The sequence below is a fragment of the Brienomyrus brachyistius genome, chromosome 24 (genome assembly GCF_023856365.1).
Source record: "Brienomyrus brachyistius isolate T26 chromosome 24, BBRACH_0.4, whole genome shotgun sequence".
In the NCBI taxonomy this organism is placed as follows: Eukaryota; Metazoa; Chordata; class Actinopteri; order Osteoglossiformes; family Mormyridae; genus Brienomyrus; species Brienomyrus brachyistius.
Genome location: NC_064556.1, coordinates 161,405 through 178,532, shown reverse-complemented (window position 1 = coordinate 178,532; position 17,128 = coordinate 161,405). Strand labels below are relative to the sequence as shown.

General features: G+C 50.9%; 1 protein-coding gene across 1 annotated transcript in view; it reads right to left on the bottom strand.

The window, feature by feature from the left end:
- Positions 1-4,912: 4,912 nt before the first annotated feature.
- LOC125720075 (mastermind-like protein 2) overlaps positions 4,913-17,128 on the bottom strand; it is a 63,708-nt gene continuing 51,492 nt past the window's right edge. The window contains exons 3-5 of the mRNA XM_048995113.1: positions 8,169-8,285; positions 7,995-8,067; positions 4,913-7,800 (exon numbers count right to left, since the gene is read on the bottom strand). Coding sequence (XP_048851070.1) covers positions 6,794-7,800; positions 7,995-8,067; positions 8,169-8,285 — 1,197 coding nt within the window. The 3' untranslated portion in view covers positions 4,913-6,793. The remainder of the gene's footprint in view (positions 7,801-7,994; positions 8,068-8,168; positions 8,286-17,128) is intronic.

Sequence of the window (17,128 nt, the reverse complement as noted above, 5' to 3'; positions counted from 1 at the left end):
AACATCTTAGGGTACGTTCTTTATAGACAGAAATAGGCTTAAAAGAGAGAGTCTGCTTACTGTTACCCTCACACAGTTTTTATATCCATGTATTTGCAGATAGTGATGCATCTTTCTAACAAACAAGTCTGAAGTTATTTATTTCATTTGGCTTTATTTGCCCCCCCCCTTACATTTGTGAAGTTGTATCCCCTCCCCCATGTCAAGCTCTCTCCTATGCCCTTTGCTGCAACATTTAAACATCAGATATAAAAACTAGACAAACTGCACACCACATAAAACATTTTCTTTGAAGTCTCTGTGTGTAAATCACATTTGCAATCATCTGAGCTTGATGACACAGATCTGTGGTGTGCCTCAGTAATTGGACCAGTGTCGGCCCACTGGATGTGCTCGTAGCAGTTGAGGGCACCATTCCGAGGCACTGACCCGGCACTGAACCCAGATCAGAGGATTAGTGGACTGAGGCCCAAACCTCTGGGGCCTGACATCTCCGCAGTGCTTGGTTCATATTGATCCCTCAAGCTCCACTGTGCTCACTTGTTTGCCCACTTATTTGCCTTTGTTAGTCAGATCTTCCACATTTTTCTGGGTTCTGCCATTGTCTCCTACTCTAACTGCCAAAAAGCCACTTCATTACTTATTAAACAGCCAGCGACTAATAGGTATCATTTTGCAGCATGTAAATCATGTCTTTAGCATGGAAACTATGGCACCGGTAAGAAGTAACAGGATTTACTCTCTCAGCTAAAGATCAATGTCCCCATCTCAGGAAATTAAAGACACATTTACCTGGACAACAGGGGGTGAAGCTACCACTGTAGTTGGATCATGTAGTCTTGCCTTGATCGACATCAGTGAACAGATCTAACTTTTCTTTCTTTCTTAAATTTTAGAGATCCCATGCAATGTGAGCATCGCCTAAATTTAGCAGAGAAATTTGAATTCTTGCCCACAACCCAAGGTTCCCCAAAGCTTGACACTGATCCAAATAATCTTGTAAAGTGTTTTTTAATGCTCAGGGTGCAAAATGCTTGTTGTTTGTGAATATTAAAATGCTTTTTATTTCTCCAGCAATGACATATTTATGCAAGCATATTTCATACACCAGACATTTTCTGAGTAATGGTGAAGCAATGGGCTACGCCCTTTCGCTCTCTGCTCTCTGTCCCACATTTTTTGGCCTGCAGACAATTCAAGGAAGAAGAAAACAGGCTGAGTGGTAACACTGACAGGATCTTGCATCCAGCATGGTTTCAGTTTGTGTTGACAGAAGGAGACACCCAGCATAATGACTGAAGAGTGGGCGCAGATCTAGAGCTGCCGTGGCATTTCTGATCTCCTTAGGTGACACAAAGGCACCCGAGTTGCCATCTGTATACCGGTGTCCTGCTGGACGACTACATCACACTTTTAGAAGTGCTAAGACTCACCTTTATAATGAGAAACACAGCTTGAATGCTTTGCTCACCTTTTCCCAATCAACAGACAATACTTCCTCATGAGCACTGACGCCAGTATGAGTAAATATATATAAAAAATCAGCAGGCAGAAATGAAAATCCCCTCATGATGCCATGCCTTGCTGTCAAGGTGAGGAGACTCACTCACATGAGCTTATGATGCTTATGATTATGCTACCTGGAGTTTTCTGTCATGGTCACCTGCTACACGGGTCCTAGCAGATGGACCAGGCAAGCACAGAAGAACAGCCTCTTGGTTGCCAATATGCTCTTCAAGTGTCTTTACACCTGGACATCACCAGATGGAGGTCGTGGAAACAAAATAGACTACGTTCGCTGTGCCAAATGAGATTCACTTAAAATAGCAGAGACATGGCCTGGAACAGATTGTGGAACAGATCATGAACTACTTATGTGGAAGCTCCGAGTGATGCTGAAAGAGAACAACCAGGCCATCAGACTTCCAGTAAATGACCTGGAGGATGTCTATTGGCTACAGAGGAAACAGAAGAGTGATTTAAGATGCTGGACCTGCTCAACTGGAAGAGATGTTTGTATTCCAACACAGTCTGCATCCTCTGCAGGTCTCTATGTGCAATTTCCTAAATAAAAAAAAAAATATTCATGCAGTTTAGAGCCCTACGAAGAAAAGGAATTATCAGGAATTATACAGGCTGTATTCAGGGAAAACAAAGAAACAAGGGATCAGGGAATGCCTGAAAGAGGGGAACATTTTCTTCAATTATTATAAAAAAATCCGCAATTCTGTTGACTTGGTCATAACATGGAATGTTCTCAGGTAAACGGAAGAATTTCTACACTGTCAGGAAGGATCCAGGAGTTAAACAGGGATGCAGACTAAAGCCAGAACAATTAGCCTTGTACACATATAACAAGAAAGGTTTGACTAGTAGAAGGCTCTGGGTTGGAGGATGACACAACAGCCTTCAGTATGCTGATAACCACGCCTATTGGAGAGGGTGAAGAAGACCTGCAAATTCTCACAAGGAAAGTTAATGAACAGACTGCAAAGGCATGACTGTTACTAAGGCTATAACCATCAGATCGGCAACTAGCTGTAGTCCAAGTGGTGAAGATTTTGACTTCCCCTGCTGCCCCCTGGAGGATGGGCTCCCCCTTTGGGTCTGGTTAGGGTTTGGGCTTCCTCTGCTGCCCCCTGGAGGATGGGCTCCCCCTTTGAGTCTGGTTAGGGTTAGGGCTTCCTCTGCTGCCCCCTGGAGGATGGGCTCCCCCTTTGGGTCTGGTTAGGGTTAGGGCTTCCTCTGCCGCCCCCTGGAGGATGGGCTCCCCTTTGGGTCTGGTTAGGGTTAGGGCTTCCTCTGCCGCCCCCTGGAGGATGGGCTCCCCTTTGGGTCTGGTTATGGTTAGGGCTTCCTCTGCTGCCCCCTGGAGGATGGGCTCCCCCTTTGAGTCTGGTTAGGGTTAGGGCTTCCTCTGCTGCCCCCTGGAGGATGGGCTCCCCCTTTGGGTCTGGTTAGGGTTAGGGCTTCCTCTGCTGCCCCCTGGAGGATGGGCTCCCCCTTTGGGTCTGGTTAGGGTTAGGGCTTCCTCTGCCGCCCCCTGGAGGATGGGCTCCCCTTTGGGTCTGGTTAGGGTTAGGGCTTCCTCTGCTGCCCCCTGGAGGATGGGCTCCCCCTTTGAGTCTGGTTAGGGTTAGGGCTTCCTCTGCCGCCCCCTGGAGGATGGGCTCCCCTTTGGGTCTGGTTATGGTTAGGGCTTCCTCTGCTGCCCCCTGGAGGATGGGCTCCCCCTTTGAGTCTGGTTAGGGTTAGGGCTTCCTCTGCTGCCTCCTGGAGGATGGGCTCCCCCTTTGGGTCTGGTTAGGGTTAGGGCTGCCCCTGCTGCCCCCTGGAGGATGGGGTCCCCCTTTGACTCTGGTTAGGGTTAGGGCTTCCTCTGCTGCCTCCTGGAGGATGGGCTCCCCCTTTGGGTCTGGTTAGGGTTAGGGCTTCCCCTGCTGCCCCCTGGAGGATGGGCTCCCCCTTTGGGTCTGGTTAGGGTTAGGGCTTCCCCTGCTGCCCCCTGGAGGATGGGCTCCCCCTTTGGGTCTGGTTAGGGTTAGGGCTTCTCCTGCTGCCCCCTGGAGGACGGGCTCCCCCTTTGGGTCTGGTTAGGGTTAGGGCTTCCTCTGCTGCCCCCTGGAGGATGGGCTCCTCCTTTGGGTCTGGGTCCTCCCAAGATTCCTTCCTTCTAGGGAGGTTTTACTTGCCACTGTTGCCTCTGGCTTGCTCACTGGGGGCTTTGGGTAGGGAAAATGTTAAGTGCTTTGAGACAATGAAATGTGAAAATGAGCTATACAAATAAACTTGAACTGAAAATTGAATTGAATGGAGGTTTTAGGTTTTGTCTCCTTGGAATACTCAACAACAGAGGACTTAATGGTCAGATGTGTCTCAGATGGGCAGTTGGCAGGTCTGTGATGGAGAACCTAAAAAGGCCTTGAAAAGTACAGACATTTCACTTAGCATGAAGATCCGAACTCTTCAGAATACAGTGTCTTCTGTGACTCTGTATGGACGGGAAAGCTGGACAAGAAGGGAGATACGAAGAACTTCTATGCAAGACACGGACAGCAGGGCAAATTGATGAGCGGATGCAGAATCAAATCAAGCCTGAACTTTCACCTCAGGCACAAAATACCAAAATGAAGCTGTCATATTTTGAGAGGTACTTTAAAAAATGTTGAAGGGGAAAGAGAAATAAAATGACCAGCGGCAAAACCTGGATGGACTGATGACAATGCAAATGGCTTTGGGAAGTCTGACTGTCTGGACAGAGGACAGAAAGTGTTGGATGCCTCCCACATAATGAACAAACAAGCGGTTAAAAGCAACGTTCAGAATCACCTAAACATTTCAAGATCTCAGCTAAAATAGTGGTTCATTCTGTTGTGTATAATAATCTGATAATCTGAAAGTTGTCCAACGTATTGGCAGAGGTCAAGCGAACAGCTACTGTCAGCAGATTATAAATGTCTCTATTTAGCTGAATCGGGCTTGATGTCCAGTATAATTTAATAACAAACATATTAAACATGAGCCACACAAGAGGGCTGTAAAGAAAGTCGGGCCTAAAATTCATCCATCTTCCAACCATTCATCCAGGACGAGGTCATGTGGGGGCCTGCAGCCTATCCCAGAAATGATAGGGCACCAGACAGGGGTACACTCCAACAGGAATGGTGCGCACACACGCAGGTTTGTACTTATATCTTTGTGGGGACCATACATTCATTTCTACGGGAAAAACTCTAATCCCAACATGACGACCTTAACCCCCACCCAGCCCTAACCTTAACTATAAGTAACCAAACAAAATACAAGACATTTTTAGTTTTTTAATTGCAGTCACAGTTTCTTAGAAAATTGAGCTTCCTGTTGTGGACCGAAAATATATCCCTGCAAGGTCAAAATAATTTGGTTCCCACAATGTAATATATGCATCACCACACACACAGACAAACAGTCAGAGTGGAGATGTGAGTCAGCAGCGTGACCTGCAGAGTTACTGCGCCACCCTTGGTCTAAAATGTCACTATTAGATGTCAATACTGTTGTTCCCAACATGACCACTGAACTTCAAAATATGGATCTCCGCAGGCAGTGTTTCATGGGGATAGAAAGAGCATGGAGGTAGCAGATAATGTAAAATTGGACAAACACAATCCGGACCATGGATACAGTTTTATTTTTTTTTTTTTTACCTAACAAATATCAAGATAAAATAAACGAAATCAGCAATATGTGCAGACAGTAATGGCTTATTGGAATCCCTTCAGACGCTGGGTAATTTTCATAAAGGGACGCCTAGAACATGGCCGTGGGTATAGCAGTGCCATCTCAGGCCACTTCCTGAAACCGAAAACCCCACACCCCAGTGTCACACCCAGGTCGAGCCGCCTCTCCCCCCGAGCCCTTTCATCAGAAAATACCTCAGCACAGAGAAGCACAGCAAATATGACTGTTTGTGTTTTGTGAAATTAACATTTAAAAGGAAGACCAGACCGGGGAGTAGACGGGGACTCCGCTGTCTGCAGCCCAGGAGGATCGGCTAACTTTACGGTCTCTTTGCTTCGTTCAGCGCGCTTGCGGGCTCCTGATACATAAAAGCGCGCTTCTTTCCCCGTGGTGGGGGTTATGGAAAGGCACTTTGACCAGGAGGTGCGACACAGGGACGAAGGAACATTAGGGTTCTTCTGCTATACTCCAGCGCTCTGCCCAAGACCAGAAAGCCAGATACGTTATGTCAAAAACATAACAGAAAGCTCAACACTGTAATACACAGTATTACCAAGAAGTCTGTAGTACAGTCCGCAGATTCAAAACAAATGCAATGAAGGAATTACCTAATAAAAAAAAACATTCTGACCTATAATTCCATTTTCAGTTGAACATTATTTTTGTTTTTATTTACAAATGTTTGTTCCATTTGTTCCAAAAAAGAAGGATAAATATGCTTACTTCTCTTTTCTAAGATGATATACCTCAAGAAAACCAAATTTACAAAATACTTCATTATTTACAAGCCCCCTTCTGAAAGACCAACAGTCCAAAGTGCCACATTAATGTCCCTGTGATTTCACAAACAAATCACCTTGTAGTGTCATTAGGAATTCAGTCACGGCAACATCGGGAATCTGACCTCACTAGAGGGGATAATGAAGGTGCTGTGATGTTATTGCTGGTAATGTACTGGTATCCATTCCACTGAATGGATATTGTAGATCCTTGGATGTCAAACCTTCATGGTTTTACTTTGTCGGTCATCTGTCACCAGCACCAAGCAGTCCAAGAATTCAAATGGTGCATGAATTGTCAAAAAGCATCATTGCATCAGTTGTCTATTATGCAAATTTGTATGAGGAACCGAAATGAGAATCAGTCCAAGCTTGAGTATTTAAACAGGACTTTATAATATGAATTTCTAATATGATGTAATTTCTGTTGCAGAGCGCAAGTTGGCCTTGAGTAACCATGTCAGGGTGAGTTGTGTCATGGAATTGTACCCAAATGCTGGGTGACACCCTTCTGTCTGAACAGCAATCTATGTAGGCAGCGGAGAACTATTCAGGCAAAATTCCACGTTTATATATGAACAAAACAGGCCAGTGTTTTTTTGGATTTTAGCGCTTTAAACCTTGAGAAGGGAATCGTCGTGCATTCCTGCTGCAGTTCATAAATCTGGGGGCTGATGTAAGAAAATTAACAAAATAAGCGATGGGTCAGATGTCCCTGCACCTGCACACACAGATCTTAGTGTGCAGACATCCAGGTCCAAGCTGGGATGAAGAGGCCGTTCATCTGGGTTCGTTCATGAGTTCTGTTCCAGGTATTCATCAATCATGCTTAGATTGTTCAACCAGTCCTCGTTGGAGCCTACCAAAGTATCTATGAAGTCCACCTCTGCACTGCCACCTGCTGGTGCCTCAGGAATCAGTCCATTGTTCTGCTGATGGCTGTATTCATAGGGTGTGAGTTTGTGTTCGGGGTTCCTGCCACTGTAGGCTGCCTCCGGGGTATGTTTGCTAGATGGGGAGGGGTAGCTGGGGGTTATACTCTGGGCTGCGTGCACCATGCCAGGCGTCACTGGCGTCATCCCAGCCGTGGCCAACAGGGGGCCTCGGGGCCGTAGTCCTGGGGGGCCGACTGAGGAGATGGGATGTCCTGTCTGTATCTTCTGCATCTGTCTGCTGGGAAAGCCAGGAGCAACCTGGTTGGGAGGTGGACCTGTCTGTGGGGGGGCAAAGTTTCCCGGCATCCCTGTACGCACAGGCGACTGGGCAAACTGGGAGAGGCGCCCCCCTCCACCTGTGAACGCCTGCTGCTGGAGTCCCGGGTCCATGTGGGTGTCACACGTAAGCCGTGGTGGTCCCTGCTGCTGCCACACTGGCATCTGAGGCGGGGGCGGATGTTGGGGGCTAAAGACCATGCGTGGTGTAGCGCCGCCCTGCTGGAGAGCGTGCCGGAGGTGCTGGGGCTGTGGTGGCTGCAGAGATGCACTGGAGAAGACTGGGACTGGCATCCCAGCTCTGGCTGCTGCCTGATGGACTACCGGCCGGGTCTGCAGGCCAGCTCCCGTGAACCCCTGCCCAGGCCGCAGCAGCACGCCAAACTCAGAGGCCTGCGTGGGGTGGCACAGAGGTTGTTTGGGGCCTGAGTTGCCCATGAAGGGCCCTCCAGGGCGACCTACATGGCCATGTGACCCTTGGGGAATGCCTATCCTGCCGGGCACCACAGGGCCATGAGGCATCATGGGTGGGTCAGCAGAGGGCGGCACCACGGGGTAGTTGCACTCGGGGGGCAGCAACCTGCCTGTACCTGAAGGAGGGAGAAGGATGAGGACATCATGAGCAGGACAATGACCCGCCTGAGTGACCCCCTACAGCCAAGGAGAAATTAGGGGGCACCGTTCTGTCATGTATGTCCATCTATTATCCACAGTTCTATCACTTTTTTCTTTAGGTCAACATATATTTGTCCACCAGTCTTGAGCAGAGCTGTGCCACTCTTACCTTGAAACGGCACCACCTGGTGACATTCTGGGACCTGCTTTCCATTCATCTGCTCCATGTGCCTTTGCGTCTCCTGCAAGACAATCGTTTGCGTGTCACCCCAGCCTGACTTGCTCACTAGGTGAACCACTCAAAAACCCCACTACTCTTTACTGGTCACTGGCGGGAACCCACTTGTAAGAGGTGCTTTCGAATGATCTGGTTCTTAAGCATGGGGTTGAAGCTTCCCGGGGCGGAGCGGGTCACTGACACAGCATCCTGAGGCCGGGACACCATGGCTGAGCTCGGATCCTTACAGAGGAAAAGACAGAACGGTCCGTTTAGACATATGTACTTAACCAGAGGTTGTGTAATTATTTCCCAAGACATGACAGCATCGAAAACATCTAAAATATTCCAACCAGGGAGGATTAGGCATCATAAGAATCTAGCGAAGCTTTGCAGCAGCTGTATTCAGTAAACATTAGGTTATATTAGTGGGTGACGAGCAGCACACAGCACATTCCTGCCTGTCAGCGTAATTCCGAACAAGAAGGTGGGAAACTGCTCGTCTCTATTGTGAGAAAAATGCAGAGTTTCCATCCCTGGCTGGAAATAACTCGGTGAGGGTGATGTGGGGGGGAGGGGCAGGCGGTTCCACACAGCGAGGAATTCCTCACTCCCCCAGAGTTCCAACTGCTCTGTCAGATTGATGGTATCATGGTGAAGGAGCCCAGTAACTCACAGATTTCTGAAATTTTCAAAGGAACAGACACTGTTTGCAGGGATAATAAAAAGCTGATTTTTTAAAACAAACTAGGAGAGCAGTGAACGTGCAGTGAGACGTTCAGACGTCCGGCTGTCTGCCCAGTGCTCATGTGAGCGACAGGCTCAGCAGTGCTGGTTATAGTAACTATTGAAAAGACTTCAAGGAAGGGGTGATGGTAGAAGTGTCTGTGCATGTTTGTGTGTATGTGTGGGTGTGTGAGTGTGTGTGCATGTATGTGTGTCTGTGTGCGTGTGTGTGTATGCCTGCGTGTGCGTGTGCATGTATGTGTGTGAGTGCATGTATGTGTGTGAGTGTGTATGTATGTGTATGTCCATTTATGTGTATGTATGTGAGTGTGTGCATGTGTGTGTGTGCGTGTATGTGTGAGTGTGTGTGTGTATGTGTGTGTGTGCGTGTATGTGTGTGTGTGAGTGTGTGTGTGCGGGTGTGTGTGTGCGCGTGTATGTGTGTGTGTGCATGAATGTGTATATGTGTGTGTGAGTGTGTATGAATGTGTATGTGTGAGTGTGCATGTATGTGTATGTCCATTTATGTGTATATGTGTGTCCATTTTTGTGTGAGTGTGTACATGTGTGTGTGTGTGAGTGTGTATGTGTATGTGTGTGAGTGTGCATGTATGTGTGTGTGTGTGTGTGTGTGTGTGTGTACATGTGTGTGTGTGTGTATGCACCTGCTGCACTTGTGTACACACACACGCTGTTAGCCAATGACTGATTACGGGAGCGGTTTGGTGGTGTTTCTCAAAACCAACAAGCTCTCTGTCTCTCAGCCTCCATCTTCAGACAGCAGACAGAATATCATTTACATTATAACTCTGTAGTACCCAGGGCTCTCTGCCCTTCACGGCCAGCAGATCCGCCACCACATGGCCACACTGCTTAGATCTGGCACACTGACAATGTGAGCAGTGGCAGCAGTAAATGCGAGCCTGGCTCCCAAGCCCTACACCAGACAACGACCGAAGCCAACGGCAAGAGAAATGACATAGCTGTCATCCACACCTGATAGTGTCAGGCAAGAAAACCATCCCGGGTAAACATGGCGTATGAACTCCATCTCAGTGCCACCTAACCCTCTGTCACTTAAACTTTCTTTCCAGGGAAAAATGCTTAATGTCATCGGCAACAGCCTTTAGGGACACTGGCTTCAACCAGTGACTATTTGATCAAAATAACGGCTACATGTTTATTCTCAGGAACCCAAAGTAACAAGCAGGAACTCTGGGCAGGAACTCTGGGCAGGAACTCTGGGCAGGAACTCTGGGCAGGAACTCTGGGCAGGAACTCTGGGCAGGAACTCTGGGCAGGTCCTGACACGCCGAAGTCAATCTGCTGTTTCCAAGAGGCTCTGCTACTGATTTCTTTGGCAAAGTCTCACTCTGACCTATTAGCATTAAAACTGATTTTTGTCTCTTTGGATAGTTTACTGAACAATCGCCAGCTAACAGTTTCCAGATACATTTTACTATGACTGGAAGCACTCAAACTGTCTGAATAAATCACAGTTAAAAGTGGTGAGACAGCTCGCAGTAGATATATATACCCATATAATCACCTTCAAATGTAATTTCCTGTAACGAACAGTAGATGGCGCAAAATGAACCTTTTCTATTTCAATCATCGTTGCTTTCCATTTTCCCCTAACAGACACATGTCATGTACGGTATATAAAATTCTCATTGTGTCATAGCTTCCAAAACTATTTTTAAATGTAGCTCATTAAATGACTTGTGTGTTCCTCCAAATTCACACGTGGAACTTTCAGACTGGAGAAGGTTTATTATTCAGCAGCAGATTGAAAACATCGCCGTTAAGTGGAGCGATAAGCGAAGTAGTGCAACTGATAGGAGGAAATGAAGCAAAGTAGGTCAGTGTGAATGTCAGCCACTTATTCTGATAAACAAATATTCGTTAATTCACTAAAACAACAATCATCGTGGAAATTTCCTCACTTGTGCAGTTAATTACACTTAAAAATAATTATACATAACCATAATTCCCGCTCTGGGGCTCTATCGCTTTAACTCCATTGGTTCTTATCTCAGGTCAGCCTGTCACCCCGCCTTCCTGCAGACTCGAGTCCAAAGGAAACATCATGCTGCTCTGCTCAGCTCCCTGCCCGCCTCCCTGCCCAGCTCCCTGCCCAGCTCCCTGCACAGCTCCCTGCACACCTTCCTGCCCGCCTCCCTGCACAGCTCCCTGCCCGCCTCCCTGCCCGCCTTCCTGCCCGCCTTCCTGCCCACCTCCCTGCCCAGCTCCCTGCCCGCCTCCCTGCCCAGCTCCCTGCACAGCTCCCTGCCCGCCTCCCTGCCCGCCTTCCTGCCCGCCTCCCTGCCCAGCTCCCTGCCCAGCTCCCTGCACAGCTCCCTGCCCAGCTCCCTGCACAGCTCCCTGCACACCTTCCTGCCCACCTCCCTGCACACCTTCCTGCCCACCTCCCTGCACAGCTCCCTGCCCGCCTCCCTGCCCAGCTTCCTGCCCGCCTTCCTGCCCACCTCCCTGCCCAGCTCCCTGCCCGCCTCCCTGCCCAGCTCCCTGCACAGCTCCCTGCCCGCCTCCCTGCCCGCCTTCCTGCCCGCCTCCCTGCCCGGCTCCCTGCCCGGCTCCCTGCACAGCTCTCTGCCCGCCTTCCTGCCCAGCTCTCTGCCCGCCTTCCTGCCCTGCTCCCTGCCCTGCTCCCTGCCCGCCTTCCTGCCCAGCTCCCTGCCCAGCTCTCTGCCCGCCTTCCTGCCCAGCTCTCTGCCCGCCTTCCTGCCCAGCTCTCTGCCCGCCTTCCTGCCCAGCTCTCTGCCCAGCTCCCTGCCCGCCTTCCTGCCCGCCTTCCTGCCCAGCTCCCTGCCCGCCTTCCTGCCCAGCTCCCTGCCCGCCTTCCTGCCCAGCTCCCTGCCCGCCTTCCTGCCCAGCTCCCTGCCCGCCTTCCTGCCCAGCTCTCTGACCACCTTCCTGCCCGCCTTCCTGCCCAGCTCTCTGCCCACCTTCCTGCCCACCTTCCTGCCCACCTTCCTGCCCAGCTCTCTGCCCGCCTTCCTGCCCAGCTCTCTGCCCGCCTTCCTGCCCAGCTCTCTGCCCACCTTCCTGCCCACCTTCCTGCCCGCCTTCCTGCCCAGCTCTCTGCCCGCCTTCCTGCCCTGCTCCCTGCCCGCCTCCCTGCCAGCCTCTCTGCCCGGCTCCCTGCACTGCTCTCTGCCCACCTTCCTGCCCAACTCTCTGCCCGCCTCCCTGCCCGCCTCCCTACCCGGCTCCCTGCACTGCTCTCTGCCCGTCTTCCTGCCCAGCTCTCTGCCCGCCTTCCTGCCCTGCTTCCTGCCCGCCTTCCTGCCCTGCTTCCTGCCCACCTTCCTGCCCAGCTCTCTGCCCACCTTCCTGCCCGCCTTCCTGCCCAGCTCCCTGCCCGCCTTCCTGCCCAGCTCTCTGCCCGCCTTCCTGCCCAGCTCTCTGCCCGCCTTCCTGCCCTGCTTCCTGCCCGCCTTCCTGCCCTGCTTCCTGCCCGCCTTCCTGCCCTGCTTCCTGCCCGCCTTCCTGCCCAGCTCTCTGCCCACCTTCCTGCCCAGCTCTCTGCCCACCTTCCTGCCCGCCTTCCTGCCCAGCTCCCTGCCCACCTTTATGCCCAGCTCCCTGCCCAACTCTGTCCCAGATCAGTCCATAAGACTACAGCAGAAACTTTGAACAAAAACATAAGGCCAGCGTGACTAAAGACACGCTCGCTGTGCATACTCCGTGGCCTTTATCGCATGTTTATTCACATAATGAGTCACCTCGTCCAGGCAATAATCAGTCCTTCTCTAAGCTGTAAGCTAGTTGATGGTGCTGGAAAATGTCCTTATTTACATCGCCTTTCCATAACCCACTGGAGACCTAGACCAGGAGGATGTGTTCACACATTCACCCAGCGCCGGCTTAGAGCAGCTCTGGCTATGGCAGCGCCTGAGGATTCCAGGGGGGGTCCCGCCTTCCTGCCCACACCACACCCCCACACCCTCACCTTGGCAAGCACAAACCACTGAGGCACCTGTCTCTTTAGCCAAGGCACGCAGCAGTGACACCACACAACAACACAGTGAGGTTTCCCTCATCCCCAAAATGCAGCTCACCTTCAGAATACAGATTCAGCAGCAGTGAGTGGGGTCACAACTCTCCCCAGAATCTCTCACTGCTGACTAGGCACTTTGGTCGGGGAGCGAATGCCCTGTGTTTGGGGTGAGGGATGGGGCTTAGCAGTTATCTTTACTCCTTATTTTCTTTCTGTGACCCAAGCCCATGGGATCCACTGGCTTTCCAGAGCGTTCCGCTTGCTCTCCTTCATGGCTCATGATACCATCAAGCTTGACACTCACACAGTCCAACACATGGGCACCATAAGCTTGGCCCCAAACCGCAGCCGAAGTTGAGAGGACGGTCAGTCCTACATGACGCTGAGGTCTGATGGCTGACTCAGCATCTCAGCAGAAGTTAAGCCCTTAACTTCTATCAGTTGTCTCTGCACCGATCTCTGCATCAGAACCAACTAATTCAGGTTAAATTCTATCCTTGTAGGTTTGGAGCCTATAGAGATTTCCCTTGAAAACAAGATGGGCCTTTTCCCCCATATATACAAGAATGCAATCAAATCAGCTTCATTGTTCTTGTGCCTTTTGATGCCAGTTTGCCCCTGTTGCTGGGGTCCTGCTGTATCAGGAGGGTTGGGGGGGGGGCAAACTCCCATGCGGGGCTCGGTAGGAGCCCAGAGACATGATCACTGACAAGACAAGACACCGGTAAAGTACAGTGCATCTTATGTCTGACTTCACAGGACAATCAAACATGCTTTTTGTCAGAAGGTCCACATGCTGTCAGGTTGCCTATAAGTGGAGATATATAATACCATGGACTGTGATGTCCTGCCTAAATAGGAACTGCAAGGTTCTACAAGGGTCTCTTGTTCTGCTCATCGTTCAGAAGTTGGATGACAACTGGGCTAGACTATAGGCCTCAGCAGAACAGGATCAGAACCACCAGCACTCAATTGGCAGCCTTGTCCGACTTAACACCTGGTCAGCCAGAGTCACATGGGCTCGGCGAAGAAGCAGAGCCAGCCAAGCAGGGGATCGATAAGCCAGCCTCGGATGTGATATTGATGGATCCATCAGGCCGTCTGCTAGAAGCCACGCCGGGTGTCTGACATGAACGCCGTGTGCACCAGGGGCAGCTTGCTCATCGGCAGTCAAGCGGTGGAGATGGGGTGGGGTGGGGGGGTCTGGGCTGGGCGGGCGATGAATGTGACGCTTGACCTACTTGTGGAGCCGTAGGCGTGTTCAGGGCTGTGTGATGCATCAGACAGACAGCCTCCCTGACATACCCACACCCCCCTCTTCTCTTAGAGCACACAGTGATGGGGGGGATTGTGGCACCTCCCTTTAGGATGGCAGGGCCAAGCAAAAACACAGAAAGCCTTGGAGAGTGGAATGGAAAGCAGGGTGCAGAATGCCATGGCAGCAGAAAGACCCCCCATGATAGGAATGGAGCAGCCTGAAAGACGGTCCCAGGCCTCTTCCTTGGGCCTTTAGGGGCCACATCACTGCTGTGGGAAAACGCACACGAATACCATAAGCATTAGCGGTGAGTACAAACACTACCCCCACGGCAAAGACCTCTGTACTGAAGCTGTTTGCTCTCCACATCAGTCCGGTTATGCGCACTTTACCTTTTCGGGTGATAATGGCCTTTCCTGTGTCACAAGCTCTGTCCTCAGAAACCAATATATGCAATTTCTTTAGTAATTCATTAATACTGCGGTGAACTTGAATCGATAGCAAAAAGATGATGGAAAGCCACTGTGTGTGTGCATGTGAGCAGCCCGCTGGCATGCTGCACGCTCATTTTGACGGCTGGTTTGTGACAGCCCGTCCTCGCTCCCCCGCAGGGGCAGAGGTTAATGCATCCGCATTCTGCCTGCGTCGCTCCACATCGACGTTCTCTTCCCCATCTGCGAGCCCCACCCCCCCTGCCCGTCCTCCTTGGGGCAAGGTTGCTTGAATAAGCTCAGGACACCTTCCATAGCCACCCGTGCGCAAACAAAAGCCCCCCCCCCATGTCTGCAGAGCTGTTCAGTGTGGTGCTGAAAGGCTTGCCTGCTCCTCAAGAACACCAGCTACACCTCAACGGTTTAGAAAGATCTCCTGGTTAGATATCAGGCCAACTTCATGGGGAAGCGAGGCCTGTCACTGTATCCGCGGATCTGAATCTCTGCTTCCAAAATCCCCCCGGTTCCCCCATGGTGTCGTCCTGAGCCCTAGCACCTTCACAGTGGGACATGGAGGTGCCTCGCTTGTCCTCCTCCCTCCACCTGCACTGAGCAGACACGCTGTAGGAGTGAGCAAGCTCGGGGGGTGCTGAACGGTTTCTTTAACAGTGAGGGTGGGGGGCACCACTCTGTCGCGCTTTATCTAATTCTGGGGGTCACATGCCAGACTTCCATCAGCCCTCCTGAGATCGAATTTTTGGGTTTCACAGCAGGGTAAAAAAATATGTTTTGATCCCCTTAACAGTCAGTGGGGATTAAAAAACAGAGAAACATGGAGGTTGGAAAGAGATAGGAACAGAGGAAATGAAGGGATGCTGCTAGTACTTCTCTCTTCCTTGTACTTTTCTCTCCCTGTCTGCCCTCTCCCTTTCTCTTTCTCTCTTTGCTCCCATTCCCTTGCTGCCCCATCCTTCCATCTCCCCCTGCCTCTCTCACTTTCCCTGCCTCACTCCTGTTTTCAACAGCTGTTGTTCCATGGAGGAGAAAGAGCCTCTTTCTTTGTTGTTCTGCAAGCTCTTCGTGGGGGGAATGAAGAACTGAAAGCAAGATTCAAGGACAGGGAAAAGAATTATGTGTTAAAACTGATCCGATTATACAATCCAGAAAATAGCAAAAGGGGGACATTTACCCCCCACAGCAGCCCGCCCTGCTATCTTCACTCATATTCATAAACACAAAGGATGCTCACATTCTCTCATTGTCAGGGGAATCAGCCTGGAGATGCAGCCTAACAGAGACACGGGAGCGCCTCTGCTATAAAGGAGAGGAGGCTGGACGGAGACAGGGAGCACCTCTGTTATAAAGGAGAGGAGGCTGGATGGAGACAGGGAGCACCTCTGTTATAAAGAAGAGGAGGCTGGATGGAGACAGGGAGCACCTCTGCTATAAAGGAGAGGAGGCTGGACGGAGACAGGGAGCACCTCTGTTATAAAGAAGAGGAGGCTGGATGGAGACAGGGAGCACCTCTGTTATAAAGAAGAGGAGGCTGGATGGAGACAGGGAGCACCTCTGTTATAAAGGAGAGGAGGCTGGATGGAGACAGGGAGCGCCTCTGTTATAAAGAGGAGGAGACTGGACGGAGACAGGGAGCGCCTCTGCTATAAAGGAGAGGAGGCTGGACGGAGACAGGGAGCACCTCTGTTATAAAGAAGAGGAGGCTGGATGGAGACGGGGAGCCCCTCTGTTATAAAGGAGAGGAGGCTGAACTGAGACAGGGAGCGCCTCTGTTATAAAGGAGAGGAGGCTGGATGGAGACAGGGAGCACCTCTGTTATAAAGGAGAGGAGGCTGGACGGAGACAGGGAGCCCCTCTGTTATAAAGGAGAGGAGGCTGGATGGAGACGGGGAGCCCCTCTGTTATAAAGGAGAGGAGGCTGAACTGAGACAGGGAGCAGCTCTGTTATAAAGGAGAGGAGGCTGAACTGAGACAGGGAGCAGCTCTGTTATAAAGGAGAGGAGGCTGAACTGAGACAGGGAGCAGCTCTGTTATAAAGGAGAGGAGGCTGGATGGAGACAGGGAGCGCCTCTGTTATAAAGGAGAGGAGGCTGAACTGAGACAGGGAGCGCCTCTGTTATAAAGGAGAGGAGGCTGGATGGAGACAGGGAGCGCCTCTGTTATAAAGGAGAGGAGGCTGGATGGAGACAGGGAGCGCCTCTGTTATAAAGGAGAGGAGGCTGAACTGAGACAGGGAGCACCTCTGTTATAAGGGAGAGGAGGCAGGATGGAGACACGGAGCAGCTCTGTTATAAAGGAGAGGAGGCTGGATGGAGACAGGGAGCGCCTCTGTTATAAAGGAGAGGAGGCTGAACTGAGACAGGGAGCGCCTCTGTTATAAAGGAGAGGAGGCTGAACTGAGACAGGGAGCACCTCTGTTATAAGGGAGAGGAGGCAGGATGGAGACACGGAGCAGCTCTGTTATAAAGGAGAGGAGGCTGGATGGAGACAGGGAGCGCCTCTGTTATAAAGGAGAGGAGGCTGAACTGAGACAGGGAGCGCCTCTGTTATAAAGGAGAGGAGGCTGAACTGAGACAGGGAGCACCTCTGTTATAAGGGAGAGGAGGCAGGATGGAGACAGGGAGAAGCTCTG